This window comes from Erpetoichthys calabaricus, chromosome 2, assembly GCF_900747795.2.
Source record: "Erpetoichthys calabaricus chromosome 2, fErpCal1.3, whole genome shotgun sequence".
Taxonomy (NCBI): domain Eukaryota; kingdom Metazoa; phylum Chordata; class Cladistia; order Polypteriformes; family Polypteridae; genus Erpetoichthys; species Erpetoichthys calabaricus.
In genome coordinates, this window is record NC_041395.2 from 345,008,933 (window position 1) to 345,031,838 (window position 22,906).

The 22,906-nt window shown below is 44.8% G+C and overlaps 2 protein-coding genes across 3 annotated transcripts in view; both read left to right on the plus strand.

Annotated features, from left to right (window-relative positions):
- LOC114647383 (protein inscuteable homolog) overlaps positions 1–22,906 on the plus strand; it is a 646,645-nt gene that overhangs the window by 124,378 nt on the left and 499,361 nt on the right. The window lies entirely within an intron of this gene.
- pde3b (phosphodiesterase 3B) overlaps positions 1–22,906 on the plus strand; it is a 191,248-nt gene that overhangs the window by 120,369 nt on the left and 47,973 nt on the right. For both annotated transcript variants that reach the window (XM_028796080.2, XM_051923409.1), the window contains exons 4-7: positions 27–163; positions 5,591–5,697; positions 14,033–14,243; positions 14,337–14,428. In XM_028796080.2, coding sequence (XP_028651913.2) covers positions 27–163; positions 5,591–5,697; positions 14,033–14,243; positions 14,337–14,428 — 547 coding nt within the window. The remainder of the gene's footprint in view (positions 1–26; positions 164–5,590; positions 5,698–14,032; positions 14,244–14,336; positions 14,429–22,906) is intronic.

Here is a 22,906-nt window from a genome sequence, read left to right on the forward strand (position 1 = left end):
GACACTGCCGCCATTTGTGTCCGCAGGGAATGAACAGCCGACACAGCTTACCGACTCCACAGCTTCGCAGGAGTTCAGGAGCTTCGTCACTTCCGCAGCTTGAAACGTCACGTTGGGAGCGCAGCAATGGGAAGAGGCCTCACCCGGAGTTTGCTCCCACAAAGTATGTTAAGAAAGTTTAATGACATTTGATGCTGTATGGTGAGTGATACTGTGACACAGAAAAGGGTGGGGGGTGGGGGGGGTTGTGAGCTCTTCTTCATCAAGAAGTGACCCCACAGTATATGAGGAAGTGGAGAAGGTGCTGCGCCGATGGCGGAGAAGCAGAAATGCTGCAACTACAGACATGCTGGGCCAAACTGAAGTGATGCAGTAGCTAAGACGCCGGACTTTATAGCCCCGTTTTGATTAGTGAGCTGCTATTATTATTACTTGTGACACTAGTGGGTGCTGTCACCCCTCTAACCCGGTAGACAAACGTCCAGGACACCAGGTAAAATTACTAAAAAGGTATTTTAATTCCCTTTCCTTCTTATCAGTAGTGCCTTTAAACACCCCAACCACCATGCACAGGCAAGTAATAATAGTAAATACAATAATTATACACAATTCTCTCCTCCACACCTCCCAGCAAGCTCTGTCATCTTTCTCCCAACTCCAGCTCGCTTGCTGGGTTTTCAACAGTCCTTTATAGAGTCCATGACCCGGAAGTGCTTCCATTCTTCCCCCCCATGTGACTTTCCAGCACTCCCAGGTCAGATGGAGGACTTGAGTTTTCTTCAGCTCGGAAGTACTTCGGGACTTCCGTCCCCGTGACTTAGGAGTTCTTCCGGGCTATACGGAAATTAAAAATCCCCAGGTCTTCCTGCAGCGTCTCCTGGTGGCACCCACGGTACCCTGCAGGGCTGTGAAGCTGAACTCCAGATTGCTGTAGTGAAATTGCCATCTACCTTCCACTCTTTGGGCATCCTGGCCGGGTTGAGCTTCTGCCCGTTCATCACATACTATAAAATAATAAAAATATACATTTTATTTGAGTCTATAACACCCAGTGTAAATTTTGGCTACTTGTACTTGTTAGCACTTTTTTATTATTATTATTCAGTTTTATTCTCTCAGTGACGTTCACATGGTAAAACAAACTTGCCTCTCCCTCTCTGAGTTCATGCCGTTCATCTCCATTCTTTTCACAAGAGCAGTGATGGACCACAGTTGCTGCTGTGTTTGATGCCTGTTCAGATCTATTTGTTGTACTGGCAATCAAAGATATGATGCCCTGTGACCGCTATCAGACTATCATGCGGCATTTGCGCTTTGACAACAATTACACCCGTGCAGAACATGTGGAAAATGACAGATTTTCTGCGATTTCGGACATCTGGCAACGTTTTATTGAGAACTGTGTTTTGAGTTACAACCCAGGGCAACATATTGCTGTAGATGAGGAACAACAGACAGCTTCTTCACGTCACTTTCACTGGCTAATAGACTACTGTACCACAACACAACTCTGCTTGGCACCACAAAGTAAAATGGGACGGGAACTTCAACCTGCAGCTAAACATTTACACGGATCATTGTAGACATGGAACACACGTGAAATGTATGTATTCCAAATAATGATATATTACAAGGAGATTCAAAATTATGTTAACATTTGAATGGCGGAAACTATTTATTCACAAAACAATACTTCATATGTGCAAGACAATTTACAGAAATGTTTCAACCTATTCGCCATCATGTTCAACACATGCACCATATGTGGGACATAAATTGTCCACAAAAATTGTTTATAAGTGTATACATAGCAGTACCATTAGTGTTAACGTAATTTTGACTCACCGTGTATTTATCCTATACAACTCCAGGCACCGCACACCACAATAAACTGGGAGATCTTCAGCTGCGTCATTGGGGGCGATGGGATAGCAGGCTGCTTGTGCTGATCAACACATTTGCAACACAAAAGACGCTAATGGAGAGGTGTGAAGGAGATTTAAGATTTGTTCCTCTGAATGTCTTCATCATTCCTCTGAATTGCTTAATTTCTTTCCTTAAATGGCACCCAAACAGAAATGAAATGTGAAGTGAGTGAGCCGACAGAAGACCAACTAAGTCAAGGCCTCGAACTCCAATTTCACTCCAACCAGTTGCTTAATCAGATGCCGATTCTTGTTAATTAAACCCACTCTTTAATTCCATGGTTTGTTGCGGCTCTCATTGTGCAATAGCAGACATTTCCGAAGTTGTGGATTTTCTCTTTTCTAAGAGCGCTGGTCGAATGTTATGGGGACCTTCAGCAGATCAACATTCCTGAGACCCTCACCTTTTCTTTAGGGGATCTGAGCAGATCAGCATTCCTGGGACCTTCATCTTTCTTAATTTTCAGATATTGTATGATGGTCACAGTTTGCTGGTCATGTTTTGGCTCATTTTGTGTCTCATCATTGTTTGGCTGCTAAATAAGGAAAAAGAAACAATGACAAGGTCTCAGTGTTCAAGAGCAAGTCAATTAAAATGAATGGAAAAGGAGTCAATTAGGAGCAAAAACAGGTCACTAATTAAGAAAAGGGTTAGAATGAAAACCTGCAGCCACTGCGGCCCTCCAGGACTGGAGTTTGAGACCCCTGGTATAAAATTACAAATCAAACAATGACGTGATTAACCGTTAAACCGCCAGAACCGGCTGTAGTCGGTTCCCAATGCAATTTGCCAGCATGCCGGAGCCGAGTATATTCGGCGATATACATTCATCGAATGCCGCAACCGGCTATAGTTGCTTCATAGAGCAATTTGCCAGCACGCCGGAGCTGATCAGTCAGTGCCGTACATTCGTTGAGCAGCCTGCTCATGACCACTGGCGCCCCCTGCAGCCTCACTGTCTCTGGGATTGAGCCGCTGCACTCGACTTGCTTGTGAGCGTCAGCGTTTACCTCCTGTGTGCTTGCGTGCAGCCAGTTCAAGCGCAGTCGGCTCGTTGATTTACTGAATTTCATCAATGGCGTCAGTTGCACCTTGTACATGTTGTTCCAGTAGTTTTTTTTAATAGTTTTTACAGTTCATTGGCAGTGTGTAAAATGATCAGTGTTGCACTAATTGTGATGCTCTTTGCATGAAAAAAAAAAAATGTGTTCCATTAAAATGTCACATTTTCTTTATGAATTGTGACGTTTACTTAAAATGCGCAGCAAAAAAGTACTTGTCGTCCAGGGGTGCACTAACCCCCAAGTATGTGGCAGTTTAGGGGTTAAAGTGCACATTGCAGACTTTCATTTAAGAGAATTTGCGCACATTTCGGTCACAGGGTGTAGAAATGATGACACTTGTTCTGTTCCCCCCACTGTAGATATGTTGAGAGAGTGCAATCAGGTGACACATCGTGAAGCATCGCTGGCTCGGTTTGAAGATGTAAAAAGGTGATGGATGTGAGTTCCTGCCGAGTGCACAAAGGGCTCAACAAATTTCTTAAACGCAAGAAAATGATCACAGGCTTCCATGCTCGTTTTCAAATCCATGGTTCGCCGATGGTGACGTTTAACTCGTTTTGCCAGAGGAAAACTCCAGAAGTGGACTCGTGCACGTGAACGCTGATTTTTTTTTAAGAGACCAGGTTTCTGCTTCATCGGTTTACTCGTTTTAGCCCGGTTATGCGTGTTGTCAATGATGAGGCAAGAGAGTTGTAAAAAGGTTTGGGGTAGCCACTCATATAATTATTCCAGGCTACAAAAGTGTTCAATAAGGAGTACATACAGCACTGTGCAAAAGTTTTAGGCAGGTGTGAAAAACTGCTGTAAACAAAGAATGCTTTCAGAAATATAAATAATGATTGTTTATTGTTATCAATTTACAAAATGTAAAGTGAGCGAACAAAAGACAAATCTAAATCAAATCAATATTTGGTGTTCCTACCTTTTGCCTTCAAACCAGCATCAATTCTTATAGGTCCACTTGCACAAAGTCAGGGATTTTGTAGGATTCTAGTCAGGTGTCTGATTAACCAGTTCTACCAGACAGGTGCTAATGATCATCAATGTCACACGTAGGTTGAAACACAGTCATTAACTGAAACAGAAACAGCTTCAAACTGGGTAAGGAACAGCCAAACTCTGCTACCAAGGTGAGGTTGTGGAAGACAGTTTCATGTCATTGAGCACAGCAACAAGACACAAGGTAGTTCTACTGCATCAGTAAGGTCTCTCCCAGACAAAGATTTCAAAGCAGACTGGGGTTTCAAGATGTGCTGCAGATGAAAGACACATCAAGCTTATTACCCTTCGAAATCAGAAGATGTCCAGCAGTGCCATCAGCTCAGAACTGGCAGAAACCGGTGGGACCCAGGTACACCCATCTACTGTCCGGAGAAGTCTGGCCAGAAGTGGTCTTCATGGAAGAGTTGCAGCCAAAAAAAAAACAAGGCCAAGCGACTCAAGTATGCACGAAAACATAGGAACTGGGGTGCAGAAAAATGGCAGCAGGTGCTCTGGACTGATGAGTGAAAATTTGAAATATTTGGCTGTAGCAGAAGGCAGTTTGTTCGTCGAAGGGCTGGAGAGCGGTACAATGATGAGTGTCTGCAGGCAATAGTGAAGCATGGTGGAGGTTCCTTGAACGTTTGGGGCTGCATTTCTGCAAATGGAGTTGGAGATTTGGTCAGGATTAATGGTGTTCTCAATGCTGAGAAATACAGGCAGATACTTCTCCATCATGCAATACCATCAGGGAGGTATATGATTTGCCCCAAATTTATCCTGCAGCAGGACAACGACCCCAAACATACAGCCAAAGTCATTAAGAACTATCTTCAGCGTAAAGAAGAACAAGAAGTCCTGGAAGTGATGGTATGGCCCCCACAGAGCCCTGATCTCAACATCATCGAGTGTGTCTGGGATTACATGAAGAGACAGAAGGATGTGAGGAAGCCTACATCCACAGAAGATCTGGGGTTAGTTCTCCAAGATGTTTGGAACAACCTACCGGCCGAGTTCCTTCAAAAACTGTGTGCAAGTGTACCTAGAAGAACTGATGCTGTTTTGAAGGCAAAGGGTGGTCACACCAAATATTGATTTGATTTAGATTTCTCTTTTGTTCATTCACTGCATTTTGTTGATTGATAACAATAAATGATTAACACGTCCATTTTGGAAAGCATTCTTTGCTTACAGCATTTTTTTACACCTGCCTAAAACTTTTGCACAGTACTGTATGTGTACAGATTCGAGTCAAAAACAGAACTGACTTGATGAGGTGCAAAGATGGCGGTTTTAAGGGAGGGTAGAGGGAGTGAGGTCATCGGGGCCGGAACCGGAAGTGAGGTCATTAGACCCAAGCAGAATTTCCTGTAATTGTTCTTCTGTGGAAAGAGAGAAAAGATCAGTACACTCTGCCACCCCCTGGTCTGGCGTGGAATTACCCTCGTTCAGGCTCTTTAGCTGCCTCCCATGTGCACGGGTGTGACAGCGTGCATGTAAACGCACTCATGGTGAACAGTCCGGCGAGGTTACAGATCCACAGATGCCAGTTGTGCTGTCACTTTTCATGTTCACCCAATTTTAAGATTTTTCCATTATTTTTTTTCCCCCCCTTCAAGTCAAGGTTCTCAGGCCAACGGCCCTACGAGTGGCAACTTGCTGACCATCCCGAAGCAGAGGTCATCTTCTGTCACGCTGACTCATCACCTCACACCCCGGCGCACGGGTAAGTCTCCTGGCCATCCAATCCTTTATTGAAGCTCATTCAGTAGTAAACGTGAAAGTTGATTTAGGTCAAATTTTAACAGTCAAGGTGGAGCAAGTAGAAGGAAGACCTCCACCCCACAAACTGCAAACGTCAACCATGTAAAAGAGGAAGGGAGGTGCAGCAAATTAGAGAAGAGTCAGGAAAACCAGACCAGTCAGAAAATGATAAGAAGCATAAGTGATGGAGAGCAGTAGCCAAAAACCATGCGTCCCGCCATCCTTGTTAAGCGCTGGACCTGCAGGCCGTTAGTGTCCCATTGAGATGCCAAGTTAGGAACATCTTTAACTCTTTCAAGGCTGATGTCGACTTTTGTCAAAAGGAGGAGTTGACGATGGTAATCAACTGTAAACTGTGACAAAACCAATTGTTATGTTTTAGTTGGACACTCGTTGCCTGACGGAAAGTTCAATTCATTGGTTTGACCAAAATTTCCTGCGCTCCCGTGAGTAGCAAAAATGGGGCCGACATCTGGAGAGAGATCAAAGCGAATGCGTAAATCAAAATACTCCGCAGACGACATTTTGCCTATTATCTCTGAACTGGATTATGACTTGTCGGACTCCGATTTCGATACAAGTGATCGAAAACTAACGTGAGGTTCCAGCTTCAGCTAATTGTGATACTGACAATGTTCACCAGGTAGAACTGCCACTTAATAATGATAAGAGGTAGAAGCCACATTGCAGTGCACTACAACCGTGATCGCTGCTGCCCCAGCCATGCGAAGACAGCCTGGCAGCAAGCCCGCCACACATTCTTGGCAAACTGGCAGCCACAGCATGCAGCAACAGACGTTTTATGTTAATTTCTGTGTGAAACCATTGCTTTTCAGGAAACTGTTTTTTGGAAAAAATATTCAACCCTCAAAGAGTTAAGAGCCCCTGCTCCAGGTGACCGTCCCTCATTAGTATTTCACAAGAAAAAAATGGTGCTGGGAAAGCATCTGTGCCCAAAACGTATGCAAAGTAAATAAGGAAAGGGGGTACACAAGGGAGACGTAAAAGGTACACACCTGCCTCCCCGGTAAGTTCACGTCTCCTGAAGAAAGCCGGACATGGACTGCAGGAGGTACAGCACTTGGTGGAGGTCCAGTCTACCAAGCACCCGTGTGGTTTGAGCTTTGGCTCCGGGCACAAGTGAAGAGGTGGTTGGCATGCTGGGATATTTGCGCTACTTGTGTATTACCTCACCCTACCATGACTCAGAACTGCATTAAAGGAATCCTCCTCTCAAAAACATTCATGACGTTTGCAGTGATGGTCAAGAAGAATTTGAACTCTGATGTTTTAGTTCTGTGTGTGTGTCCTGCGGTGGGTTGGCACCCTGCCCGGGATTGGTTCCTGCCTTGTGCCCTGTGTTGGCTGGGATTGGCTCCAGCAGACCCCCGTGACCCTGTGTTCGGATTCAGCGGGTTGGAAAATGGATGGAAGTTCTCGATTAAGACCAAGATCAGGGTTCAAAGCCCAGTGGTCCAGAGTTTTTGAGTGACAGATGGACAACCCTTAGCATCCACCTTAGTAAAATAATAAATCCACCTTTATAAAAGAATGAGTGTCTGGGCAGTGTGTCCATTTGGTGTGCTAATGAATTATTCAGTAGAAGTGTGTGAAGAAACACAATGGGGGGCTCCTTTATACCAACAGCAATACGTCTGCATAATACCTCACTGTGACTGGGACAGCCAAGTCCGAACTTTTGAGTTTCTCTTGCTTTGTAGTCATTCCAGTGTGTGTTCAGACCAAAGTGTGTGTGTATGTATATATACAGTACTGTGTAAAAGTTTTAGGTAGGTGTGAAAAAATGCTGTAAACAAAGAATGCTTTCCAAAATGGAAGTGTTAATAATCATTTATTGTCATCAATCAACAAAATGCAGTGAATGAACAAAAGAGAAATCGAAATCAAATCAATATTTGGTGTGACCACTCTTTGCCTTCACAACAGCATCAATTCTTCTAGGTACACTTGCACACACTTTTTGAAGGAACTCGGCTGGTAGGTTGTTCCAAACATCTTGGAGAACTAACCCCAGATCTTCTGTGGATGTCGGCTTCCTCACAGCCTTCTGTCTCTTCATGTAATCCCAGACACTCTCGATGATGTTGAGATCAGGTCTCTGTGGGGGCCATACCATCACTTCCAGGACTTCTTGTTCTTCTTTACGCTGAAGATAGTTCTTAGTGACTTTGGCTGTATGTTTGGGGTCGTTGTCCTGCTGCAGAATAAATTTGGGGCCAATCATACGCCTCCCTGATGGATAAGTATCTGCCTGTATTTCTCAGCATTGAGAACACCATTAATCCTGACCAAATCTCCAACTCCATTTGCAGAAATGCAGCCCCAAACGTTCAAGGAACCTCCACCATGCTTCACTGTTGCCCGCAGGCACTCATTATTGTACTGCTCTCCAGCCCTTTGACGAACAAACTGCCTTCTGCTACAGCCAAATATTTCAAATTTTGACTCCTCAGTCCAGAGCACCTGCTGCCATTTTTCTGCACCCCAGTTCCTATGTTTTCGTGCATACTTGAGTCACTTGGCCTTGTTTCCACGTCGGAGGTATGGCTTTTTGGCTGCAACTCTTCCATGAAGACCACTTCTGGCCAGACTTCTCCGGACAGTAGATGGGTGTACCTGGGTCCCACCGGTTTCTGCCAGTTCTGAGCTGGTGGCACTGCTGGACATCTTCTGATTTCGAAGGGTAATACACTTGATGTGTCTTTCATCTGCTGCACTAAGTTTCCTTGGCCGACCACTGCGTCTACGATCCTCAACGTTGCCCGTTTCTTTGTGCTTCTTCAAAAGAGCTTGAACAGCACATCTTGAAACCCCAGTCTGCTTTGAAATCTTTGTCTGGGAGAGACCTTGCTGATGCAGTAGAACTACCTTGTGTCTTGTTGCTGTGCTCAATGACATGAAACTGTCTTCCACAACCTCACCTTGGTAGCAGAGTTTGGCTGTTCCTCACCCAGTTTGAAGCTGTTTCTGTTTCAGTTAATGACTGTGTTTCAACCTACGTGTGACATTGATGATCATTAGCACCTGTATGGTAGAATTGGTTGATCAGACACCTGACTAGAATCCTACAAAATCCCTGACTTTGTGCAAGTGGACCTATAAGAATTGATGCTGGTTTGAAGGCAAAAGGTAGGAACACCAAATATCGATTTGATTTCGATTTGTCTTTTGTTCGCTCACTTTGCATTTTGTAAATTGATAACAATAAACAATCATTATTTATATTTCTGAAAGCATTCTTTGTTTACAGCATTTTTTCACACCTGCCTAAAACTTTTGCACAGTACTGTACATACTGCTCAAAAAATGAAAGGACCACTTTGTAATGTGAGTATAGCATCAAGTGAATGACACTTGTGGGCTACTGATCAGGTCACTTAAGTAGCAGAGTGGCTTGTTCATCAGTTTCAGCTGCTTTGGTGCACTAGAGGGGCAACAGTGAGACGACCCCCAAAACAGGAATGAATGGGTTAACAGCTGGAGCGAGGCCACTGACATTTTTCCCTCCTCATCTGTTTTGTCACTTGTTTTGCATTTGGCTACGCTCCGTGTCACTACTGGCAGCATGAGGCCATACCTGGACCCTACAGAGCTGGCACAGGTAGTCCAACTTCTCCAGGATGGCAGGCACGTCAATACGTGGCATTGCCAGAAGGTTTGCTGTGTCTCCCAGCACAGTCTCAAGGACATGGAGGAGATTCCAGGAGACAGACAGGCAGTTACTCTACGAGAGCTGGACAAGGCCCCTCGTAGAATGTCCTTAACCCATCAGCAGGACCCACCGGTATCTGCTCCTTTGGGCAACAGGATGAGCACTGGCAGAGCCTACAAAATGACCTCCAGCAGGCAGGCCACTGGTGTGAATGTCTCTGAGCAAACAATCAGAAACACACTTCATGAGGGTGGCCTGAGGGCCGACATCCTCTAGTGGGCACCATGGAGCTAAATTGGCATTTGCCATAGAATACCAGAATTGGCAGATCCACCACTGGCGCCCTGTGCTTTTCACAGATGAGAGCAGGTTCACCCTGAGCGCACGTGACAGACGTGAAAGGGTCTGGAGAAGCCGTGGAGAACGTTATGCTGCCTGTGACATCGTTCAGCATGAGCGGTTTGGTGGTGAGTCAGTGATGGTCTGGGGAGGCATATCCATGGAGGGACGCACAGACCTCAACAGATGAGACCAGGGGTGTCGAACTCCGGGCCTGGTGGGCCGCAGTGACTGCAGGTTTTCATTCTCACCCTTTTCCTAATCAGTGAGCAATTTTCACTGCTAATTAATTTATTTTCCCTTCATTTTAATAGCCCTGTTTTTAAGGATTCAGTCCACTTGAATTGATTTGTTTCTTCATTAAATGGCAGCCAAACAGAAATGAGACGTGAAACGAGCCAACAGATGACCCGCTAAACTGGGATTTCAAACTCCAACCAATTTCACTCCAAACACTCTCTTAATGAGAAGCTGATTCTTGCTGTTAATTAAGCCCATTATTTAATTCAATGACTTGTTGCTGCTCTCATTCTGCCACAGCAGATATTTCCAAATTTGTTGATTTTTCTGTTTTTTCTAAGAACACCGTCAAAATGTTTTGGTGACCTGAGAGACCAATCTTACTGTAGACCTTCACCTTTCTTTATTTTCAGGTATTGTGCGATGGGCACAGGTGAGCTGGTCTTATGGTGGCTTGTTTGGCTCATTATTGTTTGGCTACTAATTAAGGAAAAAGAGACAATAAGGGGCCTGAGTTAAGTTAATTACAAACTACTGAGGACGATTTGGAGTTGCTGCAATGAAATTTCGTCCAAATGGACTTGCCTGCCACCTCATTTGTTCCCTTTGATTTTCGGGGTGTCTCTCTGTCAGTTGATCATTTTCATTTCCATCCTTTCATTCCTCACACATCACCACATCAGTCCATAGCAGTAGAGAGAGCCAGCAGGATTGTTTTCCCCATTGAGATCTGACGTGTTTTCAAAGTGGTCCTTTAATTTTTTTGAGCAGTTTATTTACCTATTTATGTATTTAAAGAACTTTTGTAAAAAGCCAGATTTCCTCCCCGGGGACTGGTAAAGTTCTCTCTAATCTAATCTAAGCTGAATGACCAATGAATGAAGAGAGGAGGCGGGTCTTCACTTACAAAGATCGTCCTCGACTGAGCGCGCTCCCTACTTGTTCACCAGAGGATTCTTCAGGTTGTACTTTATTTAACACTAGTTTAGTAAACGTGTGCGTTTGGGACATTGTGAGCATATAACTGGCCGCCTTCTGAATTATTCGACTAGATTTTTTCCAAATGTTCTATCAGTATAAATAAATAAATATATATATGTACACATATAAGTATAATTTTTTTTATTGATTTTATTGAAATCACACAACTTTCCATACAAATAGATCAATTTTACAAGAATAGGATTGAAAACAAATCAGCCCCCACCCCTGAGAAAGAGAGCATGGGGTGCAGAATAAAACTTAAACCTAGTAAAAATAAGCAAATAGATATATTAATAAGTGAATATAGATAAATGGAGAAGAAAAAGAAAAAAAAGAGAATAGGGAGAGAATCTGCTTCCTCAGTGCTTTAAGAGCTTATTCTAAAATGTTATTGATTAGATCCTGCCAGGTTTGGAAAAATTTCTGCACTGATCCTCTAAGTGAGAATTAGATTTTTTCCAATTTCAAATAATATAGAACATCAGTTACCCACTGACTTACAAGGGGAGAGTTAGGATTCTTCCAGTTGAGCATGATAAGTCTGTGTGCCAATAGTGTAGTGAAGGCAATCACAGTTTGTTTGTCCTTCTCCACTTTAAGCCCATCTGTGAGCCCACCAAACACAGCTGGTAGTGGGTCAGGAGGGATTGGGACACCAAGGCTGTCTGAAAGGCACTTAAAAAGACTTTGGTCCAGAATGATGTTAATTTGGCGCAGGCCCAAAACATGTGACCCAGTGAGGCTGGAGCTCGATTGCAATGTTCGCAGGTTGGATCTCGCCCTGGAAACATTTTGGACAGTTTTAAGTGAGACAGATGAGCTCGATATATAATTTTGAGTTGAATAATTGTATGCTTTGCGCATATGGAGCCCGAGTGAATTCTCTGCTTTGCTCCCTTCCACTCCTTTTCTGATATGTTGAGTGAGAGATCCTTTTCCCATTGTCCTCTTGGATCTTTGAAAGGGAGGGACTGTAAAATGGTTTTATATATTGCAGAGATGCTGTCTGAGTCCTTGAACCTGATGAATATTTTTTCCAGCATAGAGGGAGGTGGGAGATGAGGAAAATTGGGCAGGTTCTGTTTAACAAAGTTTCTAATTTGAAGATAGTGAAAGAAATGTGTTGCTGGAAAGTTAAATTTGGAATGTAATTGTTCGTAGGATGCAAAGACGTTGTCTACGTACAGATCTCTAAGTGATTTGATCCCAAATGTTTTCCAGACATTGAAAACTGCATATGTTTGCGAGGGTTTATCGTGCAGATAAAAGATTCTCCATCTTAAAATGTTTCCTACATTGGTTCCATATTCTGAGTGAGTGAAGCACAATTGTGTTATTAGTATATTGGAGATAATTTGCATTTATTTGGGCACAAAGCGAGGAATATAAAGATGAACTGCAGGATTCTATTTCTATTGCAGACCAAGCCTGTGTGTGTTCATCTATTTGTGTCAATGTCCAGGTTTTAATATGTTGTATGTTTGCTGCCCAGTAGTGAAACTGAAAGTTAGGTAGAGCCATGCCACCTTCTGCCTTTGGCCTTTGTAGGGTCGCTCTTTGGATACGTGGATGTTTTAAGTTCCAAATAAATGAGGTTAGGGCGGCACGGTGGCGCAGTGGGTAGCGCTGCTGCCTCGCAGTTGGGAGATCTGGGGACCTGGGTTCGCTTCCCGGGTCCTCCCTGCGTGGAGTTTGCATGTTCTCCCCGTGTCTGCGTGGGTTTCCTCCGGGCGCTCCGGTTTCCTCCCACAGTCCAAAGACATGCAGGTTAGGTGGATTGGCGATTCTAAATTGGCCCTAGTGTGTGCTTGGTGTGTGGGTGTGTTTGTGTGTGTCCTGCGGTGGGTTGGCACCCTGCCCAGGATTGGTTCCCTGCCTTGTGCCCTGTGTTGGCTGGGATTGGCTCCAGCAGACCCCCGTGACCCTGTGTTCGGATTCAGCGGGTTGGAAAATGGATGGATGGATAAATGAGGTTATGGTTGAATCTAATTTCTTAAAGAACGATTTATTGATGTATATTGGAATATTTTGAAATAAAAAGAGAAGCTTAGGGAGGATATTCATCTTCCATCCATCCATCCTCTTCCGCTTATCCGAGGTCGGATCGCGGGGTCAGCAGCTTGAGCAGAGATGCCCAGACTTCCCTCTCCCCGGCCACTTCTTCTAGCTCCTCTGAGAGAATCCCAAGCCGTTCCCAGGCCAGTCGAGAGACATAGTCCCTCCAGCGTGTCCTGGGTCTTCCCCGGGGCCTCCTCCCGGTTAGACGTGCCCGGAACACCTCACCAGGGAGGCGTCCAGGAGGCATCCTGATCAGATGCCCGAGCCACCTCATCTGACTCCTCTCGATGCGGAGGAGCAGCGGCTCTACTCTGAGCTCCTCCCGGTTGACTGAGCTTCTCATCCTATCTTTAAGGGAAAGCCCAGACACCCTGCGGAGGAAACTCATTTCAGACGCTTGTATTAGCGATCTCGTTCTTTTGGTCACTACCCATAGCTCATGACCATAGGTGAGGGTAGGAACATAGATCGACTGGTAAATTGAGAGCTTTGCCTTACGGCTCAGCTCCTTTTTCACCACAACACACCAATGCAGAGCCCGCATCACTGTGGACTCTGCACCGATCTGCCTGTCGATCTCACGCTCCATTCTTCCCTCACTTGTGAACAAGACCCTGAGATACTTGAACTCCTCCACTTGGATATTCATCTTAACAATGTTAATTCTTCCAGCTAAAGTGAGATGAAGGGTTGACCATCTATGCAAGCCTTGCTTGATTTTTTCCATACAGACAGCAAAATTTTGTTTATAAAGAGCTTTATGTCTACTTGTGATGTTTACACCACGACTACATTTTTTAATGGATGTTTCTGGTGATGTTTGCTGTGCTGTAGACGCTTATTCTATCAGAAACTTTATCTCCGTTCTGTATGAAAATGTGACATTAGCACATTTTTCTTGGACATCACCGCAGACTGCATGGGTTAAATTCATTTCTGGGTGGAGTGTTGCTTTAAGTTTGACTTTTCTATCACTCATCCTCCTGTTTCTTTGTATTCCCAGGCCCTTCTCCAAATCTCAGTCCACTAAATTCTCCCAGCCATGGCCCAGTGCCTGGCACCTCTCAGGTCACCCGGTCCCCGGTGGAGTTTCCAGACACTGCTGACTTCCTCACCAAACCTAGTGTCAATCTGCATAAGCCACTAGGAGGCGCCCTCAGCTCGGTAGAGTTCCCTCAGCAGTATCGGACTTCGAGCTTTCTGCACTGCTCCAGGTGGGCCTCGCTTGTTTGTTGGCTCTAATGTTATTAGACTCGTTCACTCTGTGATTTTTTTTTTTAATCACTTTCCTCATTTGCTTTTCCTAGTTGTGGACGTCAGATGCTTAAAACTATTCCCAGCGTGGAGTCCATGGACGGCACTTTCCAGTCTGCAGTCGATGTGCAGCTCAGACATAAAGGTAATTCTTCCCTGCCTTTCATGGCACTCTGGGCCTTTGACCAGTGTCACTCCAGTGTTGGGTAGCAGTCAGATGGGTTTTATCGTTTGTGATCCACTTAGTGTGGGGGAAACTTGTGAAGCTCCCCAAGTAGGACTAATCTCTGTGTTTTTGGGTATAGTCGGGTAAAAGTGGGAAATTAACCCATTTCAAAAATGTCTGGGGGGTAACTATAAACACTCATAAGGCAGGCAGTTTTGCCATGGAGAGCATCTGGAGTGCTATGTGCCTTTTTAGGTTGTGATAAAGGCACTATATTGGTGCCCGACCCGACACAGATAGACACGGAGGCACACGTGAAAATAAAAGAAAGGTTTATGTTTCTTCAGCTGGGGATCACATGTTCCCCAGCCCTAACACAGTCCCGCAAAAGCACAAACCCAAAGACCAAGACAAAAAGCTCACTGCTCTCTTCCCTGGCAAGCGTTGTCCTCCTCCTCCTCCCGACTCTCGCCCCGAGTAGTGGCTGCTGGCTCTTCTTATAGCCCACCCGGAAGTGTTCCAGGTGATGATTGACCTAATTCAGGCTGTACTTCTGGGTGTGGCTGCAATACAGCCCACATGGGCTCAGGAGGCCGTGCAGCTTCCCCTGGCGGTGGCCACGGAACCCTCTGGTGTTCCATGATTGTAACCCCGATGCAACCTGGGGGGTTGGAGCCTGCCACCAAGTGTTTGGGGAAAAAGTAAGTGGCCTCCCATGGCGCCAAAAAGGGTGTCCGGCTGGGCCTCGGCCGTCCTCCACAAGGTGCATTTGAATATTATGTGCAAAGCACCTATTGTGGTAGTCCTGTCTGTCCACATCAAACAGCCTGGCCCTTGTTGACTTATCCTTCAAAGAACTTTGTCCAGACTGTTCCACTTTCGTTGAGACACCTCAAACACATTGCGCTGTACAAAATTTTGAAATTTCAAAATCAACCATTAGGAAGAATAGGCAAAACTGCAAACTCGTCTATCTTAAAACGGAGAAGCGTTCTGTGCGACTTGGAACTTCTTTACTGTTTCATATTTACCTTCAGGACAGTGACATAAACTTGTATAGTTTGTATGGTTTCCTTTTTACCTCGCCTGACAGCTGCTTGAATGCCCAATACAAAGGAGTCGGATGCCGGGCAGAGTGCTGGCACAAAAAGCTCACATAGCAGTGCCCACGGCTGTCTTAACAGCATTATAGGCCCCCCTGGCAAAGCAGTACACTGGGGCCCCCACCCACACAACCACTAAATGGTTGATCAAATTAAACATATATTTATTGTATTGGTACTTTTAACAGAATCATTGTTTAAACTTTAAAGAAACATGTTGGATAGTAAAGATTAATCAACACAAATGTTTAAACAAAATAACATGAGCCTTAAAAAACACAAAAATGTCAACGTGTACATGATAGTCAATCGGTACACCATACAGACGGAGGTGGCACAGAATGAAATTACTATGAATTATTTATCACTAGCCATCCCCCGGGCTTCGCCTGTGCAGAAGTGAAACAGGACAGTGAGGAGGGCCCTGCTCAGCTCCCTACTCCTGACGTCACGCAAAATCAACCGGAATGTTCAAGCAAATTCTAGAAAAAAGCCTGATCTAAATCCGTTAAGTAGTTCTCTCGTTCGTTACCGAAACGGATGTAAGATACGCCCCAAGGCTGGCGCTTGAGTGAGGAAGGCTCTTCCCCTCGGCCTGCTGTGTCTCTCTCGGATTCGCGCAAATAAATCGATACCGCAAGCAAACTATGATACATAGCAAGATGAGAGGAGTCACAAAATCAACCGGACTGTTCAAGCAAATTCTAGAAAAAAAACTCGATCTAAGTCTGTTAAGTAGTTCTCTCGTTCGCTAGCTAAGCAGATGTTAAGATACGCCCCAAGGCTGACACATGTGTGACGAGAGTTCCTTCCCTCGGCCCGCTGCATCTCTCTCGGATTTGCGCAAATAAATCGGTACCGCAACTGAACTCTGATACTTAGCGCGATGAGATCAGTCACAAAATCAACCGGAATGTTCAAGCAAATTCTAGAAAAAAGCCCGATTTAAATCCGTTAAGTAGTTCTCTCATTCGTTACCAAAATGTATGTAAGATACGCCCCAAGGCTGGCGCTTGAGTGAGGAAGGCCCCTCCCTTCGGCCCGCTGCGTCTCTCTCGGATTCGCAAAAATAAATCGATTCCACAAGCACACTATGATACTTAGCGCGATGAGAGGAGTCACAAAATCAACCGGAATGTTCAAGCAAATTCTAGAAAAAAGCCCAATCTAAATCCATTAAGTAGTTCTCTCGTTAGCTAGCGAAACAGATGTAAGATATGCCCCAAGGCTGACGCGTGTGTGACGAGAGCTCCTTCATCTCGGCCCGCTGCATCTCTCTCGGATTTGCGCAAATAAATTGGTACCGCAACTGAACTCTGATACTTAGCGCGATGAGATCAGTCACAAAATCAACCGGAATGTTCAAGCAAATTATAGAAAATAACCCAATCTAAATCCGTTAAGTAGTTCTGTCATGAAAAGTGGAAAGACAGACACATTGGATTTTATATAGAGATTAATCAAGTGTTCAACACAAACTTTTGCGGAATTTATTTGCAGAGAATTGAGTCGAATTGCCATTAACATATACGCTTTTACGTTATGTCATGCATGAGATCCATCCACATACAGACACGTGAGGTTTGCAGAGGTGACCGTGATACTAAATCAGAGGCGAATGCCAATGTCCACTTGTAACACAATAACAAATATTTATAGTTTAGTAGAGTATTTATTTATTGACAGCAAGTCACAACATACATAGATTAGCAGGGGGCCCCTATGCTCATGGGACTCTGGGCAACTGCCCAGCATGCCCATGCGTTAAGACGACCCTGGCAGCGCCCTCTCCTGGTGCTTTAGGTAAGTTAACTGTAGAAGTATGAAACAAAACAAAAAGCAGGAAGTAAATAGAAGGGTAAGGCAATTATGTAAGTGTATATATAAGACTGAATTGACAGAACAATATTATCTGCAGATTATTATTATAAAGAACTGATGTTATCAATTAGCAGCTAATTGGGGCTTGAACTTATTATAAATATGGGAAAGGTGCTGCTGACCTGATTGATGGAAATATAGAACAGCTTTAGAAATGGAGCTGAAGGTGATCTGCAAGCAGAAGGTCGGAGCTGCTGGTCCCGCAACAAGGACTACACTGGCTACTAAATGCAAAGACGGGGCACAATTACGGCTTGTGCCATGCTGAGAGATACTTTAAGTTACGTACTAGTAGTACTTACTAGTTACTTACCAGTAGTATGTAGCTACTTACGTACTAGAGTTGCGCGGTATACCGTACTGAAAAAGTACAGACAATTTTTAAAATGGAAGGTATCAGCAGTTCAGTACTTACCGTACCTGGCAGGTGTAACAGACCTTGTGCTCAGCACTTCATTATTCCGCTCTTCGACACGCTGGAGAATCCATTGGGGAAATTTCAACTTGCTGGAAAATTCAAAAGAGGAACTACGGGCAGGCAGGAAGGTGATCATCATGTGGCTCTAGTAGGGGAGTGTGTTAATTTATGGCATGCCAGGGAGGCTGCAGTGAGGCGTTGAGGGGAGGGTGGGGCAGCGGGCTGTCCATTATTTGCATTAGGGACTGTTTCAGTAACGGTACTGAGGTCCGAAACGTGGTATCGATCAAAACTTTAGTACCGATCCAACACAATTACATACAAGAGACATGGCGTGTCTGATACTTAATCCATACCTTTCTGCTTAAGTGTATCTTCCAACTGGGGTTAAAATATCTATATATATATATATATATATATATATATATATATATATATATATATATATATATAAAATTCACTAAGCCGACAGAACAAGCAAGACAACCATGGGATACGCACGGCATAGCCACGCCCACCAACTCAGAGACCCGTCCACCAACGCTAAGACCATGGGATACGATGACAGCTCACATAGCCACGCCCACCGACAACAGAGCCCCGCCCACCAACAATTCACTAAGCAGCCGACCATGGCACATGCTGACAACAATTCGAGCGAAAGCATTTGCCAAGAATGTTTTCATTAATCAAGAACGAAAGTCGGAGGTTTGAAGACAGTCACATACTGTTGTACAGTAATCCCTCGCTACATCGCACTTCGCCTTTCGCGGCTTCACTCTATTGCGGATTTTATATGTAAGCATATTTAAATATATATCGCTGATTTTTTGCTGGTTCGCGGATTTCTGAGGACAATGGGTCTTTTAATTTCTGGTACACGCTTCCTCAGTTGGTTTGCCCAGTTGATTTCATACAAGGGACGCTATTGGCAGATGGCTGAGAAGCTACCCAACTTACTTTTCTCTCTCTTGTGCTGACTTTCTCTGATCCTGACGTAGGGGGTGTGAGCAGGGGGGCTGTTCGCACACCTAGACGATACGGACGCTCGTCTAAAAATGCTGAAAGATTATCTTCACGTTGCTATCTTCTGTGCAGCTGCTTCCTGAAGCGACATGCTGCACGGTGCTTCGCATACTTAAAAGCCAAACAGCCCTATTGATTTATTTGCTTTTCTCTCTATCTTTCTGACAGTCTGTGCTCCTGACGCGCACTCCTTTGAAGAGGAAGATATGTTTGCATTCTTTTAATTGTGAGCCGGAACTGTCATCTCTGTCTTGTCATGGAGCACAGTTTAAACTTTTGAAAAAGAGACAAATGTTTGTTTGCAGTGTTTGAATAACGTTCCTGTCTCTCTACAACCTCCTGTGTTTCTGCGCAAATCTGTGACCCAAGCATGACAATATAAAAATAACCATATAAACATATGGTTTCTACTTCGCGGATTTTCTTATTTCGCGGGTGGCTCTGGAACGCAACTCCCGCGATGGAGGAGGGATTACTGTAGTTCCGACCATAAACGATGCCAACAGGCGATCCTGACCCACCGGGCGGCCAACCAGGTAACCAAAGTCTTTGGGTTCCGGGGGGGGGGGGGGAGTATGGTTGCAAAGCTGAAACTTAAAGGAATTGACGGAAGGGCAGCACCAGGTGTGGAGCCTTTCACTTAATTTGACTCAACACGGGAAACCTCACCCTGCCCGGACACGGAGAGGATTGACAGATTGATAGCTCTTTCTCGATTCTGTGGGTGGTGTTGCATGGCCGTTCTTAGTTGGTGGAGCGATTTGTCTGGTTAATTCAGAAAACGAACGAGACTCCCGCCTGCTAAATAGTTACGCGACCCAAGAGCGGTCAGCATCCAACTCCTTAGAGGGACAAGTGGCTTTCAGCCACGTGAGATTGAGCATTAACATGTCTGTGATGCCCTTGGATGTCCGGTACTGCACACGTGCTACACTGAATGGATCAACGTGTGTCTACCCGGAGCCGAGAGACATGGGTAAGCCGTTGAACCCTATTCGTGCTGGAGACCGGGGCTTGCAATTGTTTCCCACGAACGAGGAATTCCCAGGAAGTACGGGTCATACGCTCGCCCTTTGTACACATCCCCCCCCTCGCTACTACCATGGTCGGGTGACTTGGTGGATTATATATAGAAAAGCAGCCGGAACCGCAAAGAATAATGAAAAGACAACGTGACTCACAGGTTCATGTGGAGTGTACACAGACGAAAGCGACTCAGGTGAGGAGTTGTGGGTAGGCACATGAGCAGGCAGTGCGTACTGAACGATGATTGTATGTTGGTTCGTAGAGTGCATTGTTGCAATGTTACTTTTCTTGGTGGTTTATTAAATTACGAATTTTTCAAATGTTCATTTTTTTCCCTGTGCTTAAAAATCATTAAAAAAGCGGCGTGATTATGCGGCATAGCTAGTTTAAGATAATTCTCACCTTTCATACTCCAGTTATAAAATTTGAATGAATTACTATGTTTTAACTAATATTAATAGCTAGATGGAGAACTTTCTAACTGCTTCATTCATGTGGTAATATTGATACTGTCGTGACACTTGAGAATTCCCAAGCATATTAACTCCCAAACAGAGAGGGGGAAATCCTGTCCAAAAAAAAAAAGCCCGGCTAGTAACACAGAGGGCCATGTAGAATCTTCATAAAAATAAAGATTTGTTCTTAACGAAAATGCTCCGAAATAGCATGAAGCTCGGTGAGCAAAGACAAGTCAAGGCAAACAAAGTCGCAGTACGGTCAAAGCTCCGGTGATAAGAATAAGCAACGTAAAGACACAGTAAACACCCACCGACTCCCGAGCACATTCAAATGAACTGCCAGGTACTGTGGGAGACCCTCGCCTTCTGCTGTATTCGACTAAAACTTGGAACTTGTAATTTCCGACCTCCAACTCAAAATAATGGAAAGAAAACCCAACCTGAACTCGGAATTCCTACTCACAATCTCGGGCTCGGTCTGTCAAGTCTGAGTTTGTCCGACATCAGATTATGATGTCAATCCAGAATGGCAACGTACACCGCGATCGGCAGTTTAATTATTTTATTAGAAGAATTTACTTTAAATGTTTTTGCCACTGATCATTGATGGCTCAACTGTGGAGGTTGTCAATAGCACCAAATTCCTGAGAACCTCACCTGGTCCCACAACACCAGCTCTTTAGCCAAGAAAGCCCAGCAGCGGCTCAACTTCCTGCGTAGGCTGAGGAAAGCTCATCTTCCACCAGCTACTCTTAACAACATTCTACAGAGGAACCATAGAGAGCATCCTGAGCAACTGCATCACTGTCTGGTTTGGAAATTGCACGATCAGGGATCGCAAAGGCCTACAACAGATAGTGAAGACAGCTGAGAAGATCATCTGTGTCTCTCTTCCCTCCATCATGGACATTTCCACCACACGCTGCATCCGCAAAGACACCAGCATTGTGAATGATCCAACACGCCCCTCACATTCACTGTTGACACTCTTGCCATTAGGAAAAAGGTACCAAAGCATTCGGGCCCTCACCTCCAGAATGTGTAACAGTTTCTTCTCCCAAGCAGTCAGAATCTTGAACACTCTTGGACTGGGCTGATATCTGACATATGTGTTCTGTTCTGCAGTGTTGCACATGTTTGCACATTTGACTCACATGCACCTTGTTACATGTTATGTGTCGTGGATTCTTCGTTGTCCTGTGTTTTATGTAGCCCCATGGTCCTGGAGGAACGTTGTTTCGTTTCACTGTATGCTGTACTACTGTATATGGATGAAATGACAATAAATACTCTTGACTTGACCTGACTTGACCAATCCATAGTACTGGATATTGAGAAGGTAAACGTTGACCTTACCACATTCACCGAACAGTAATGGAGTAACCGATGTTAGCCTGATCTGCGCGGCTGTTGTGCTCAATGGTTGGTTTGTGCAGCTTCCAAAGCAGACATTTTATTTATTGTGGCCAAGAGCTTAAAGAAATCTTTTCTAGACAAGACAACATACTTTTTGTGCCTTTCCAACTCTTCTCTTTCTTCTTCAATGTGCACTATAGAACTGTTTCGTTGCTTTCATGGGGACATCCATGTTTACTTTCCCACTTGGGTTAGGGTGGATGTGCGGAAGTTGCGAATGATGCAGTCAAGTCTTCCGACTTCCGAGCTCCGCCGTATGAAGAATGCAGCAGTCATATAGGGCTGTGGACAGTCCCTGGTTGTGATGGGCAGGTGGTCCCGACCTCTTGGGGAAACAACTCACACAGCACATGGGACACAGCAAATGTGACAGATGGCAGGGGTGGACTGACCCTTAACTGGCAGGGAGGGCAGTGTAAGGGATAGACGGGGGCAGACAGCCTTCCAAGAGTGTGTGCTGTCCCGACATGCCAGCGTGTTGCCCATTCATATGCCTACAGGGCATGCTGGGAGTTGCAGTCCCTTGAGGCAGCTGTGCTGCCACCTATTTTCCGGGTCTCCTGCCTGACCCCAGGACTGCTTGCTCCTTGCCACTGGAAATAAGTCCTGAATCCAGCATAAAATGGGACCATCTCGGTCTTCTCGGAGAGTTGAATGAAGTTGGGTGGAAGAGGACAATGCTTGCCTGGAGGAGTAAAGGAAAGGTTAGCACCTGTAGAAAGGTATTTTGTTTAATAAAAAGGTCATTTTGAATTCAGGACTGAAGTCGGTGTAGTTCTGTCTGAGATTTGGTGGTCTGTCACGCCCTCTAGTGGCCACACAAAAGATACACAGAAACTGAGTAAATAACCATATTAAGAAACAAATGAATCGAAATCGAACAAAACAAGAATCTGATCCCCAGCTAGAGGAGGAAGTCTGGCCGAAACCCAACAGACAGCGATTTGATTCTAGTTGTGGCCATTTGAGTATTAATAGTTTTCTTTTGGTAATTATTGGTAATTACTACTTGGGTGGGTATACTTGGAGAAATGTTAAGGTTAAGAAAATTCAACAAATATTAGTCACAGACACCCCCCCACACCCCCCCCCACCACAAACACACGTCAGTCGATGCCATTGTCACATC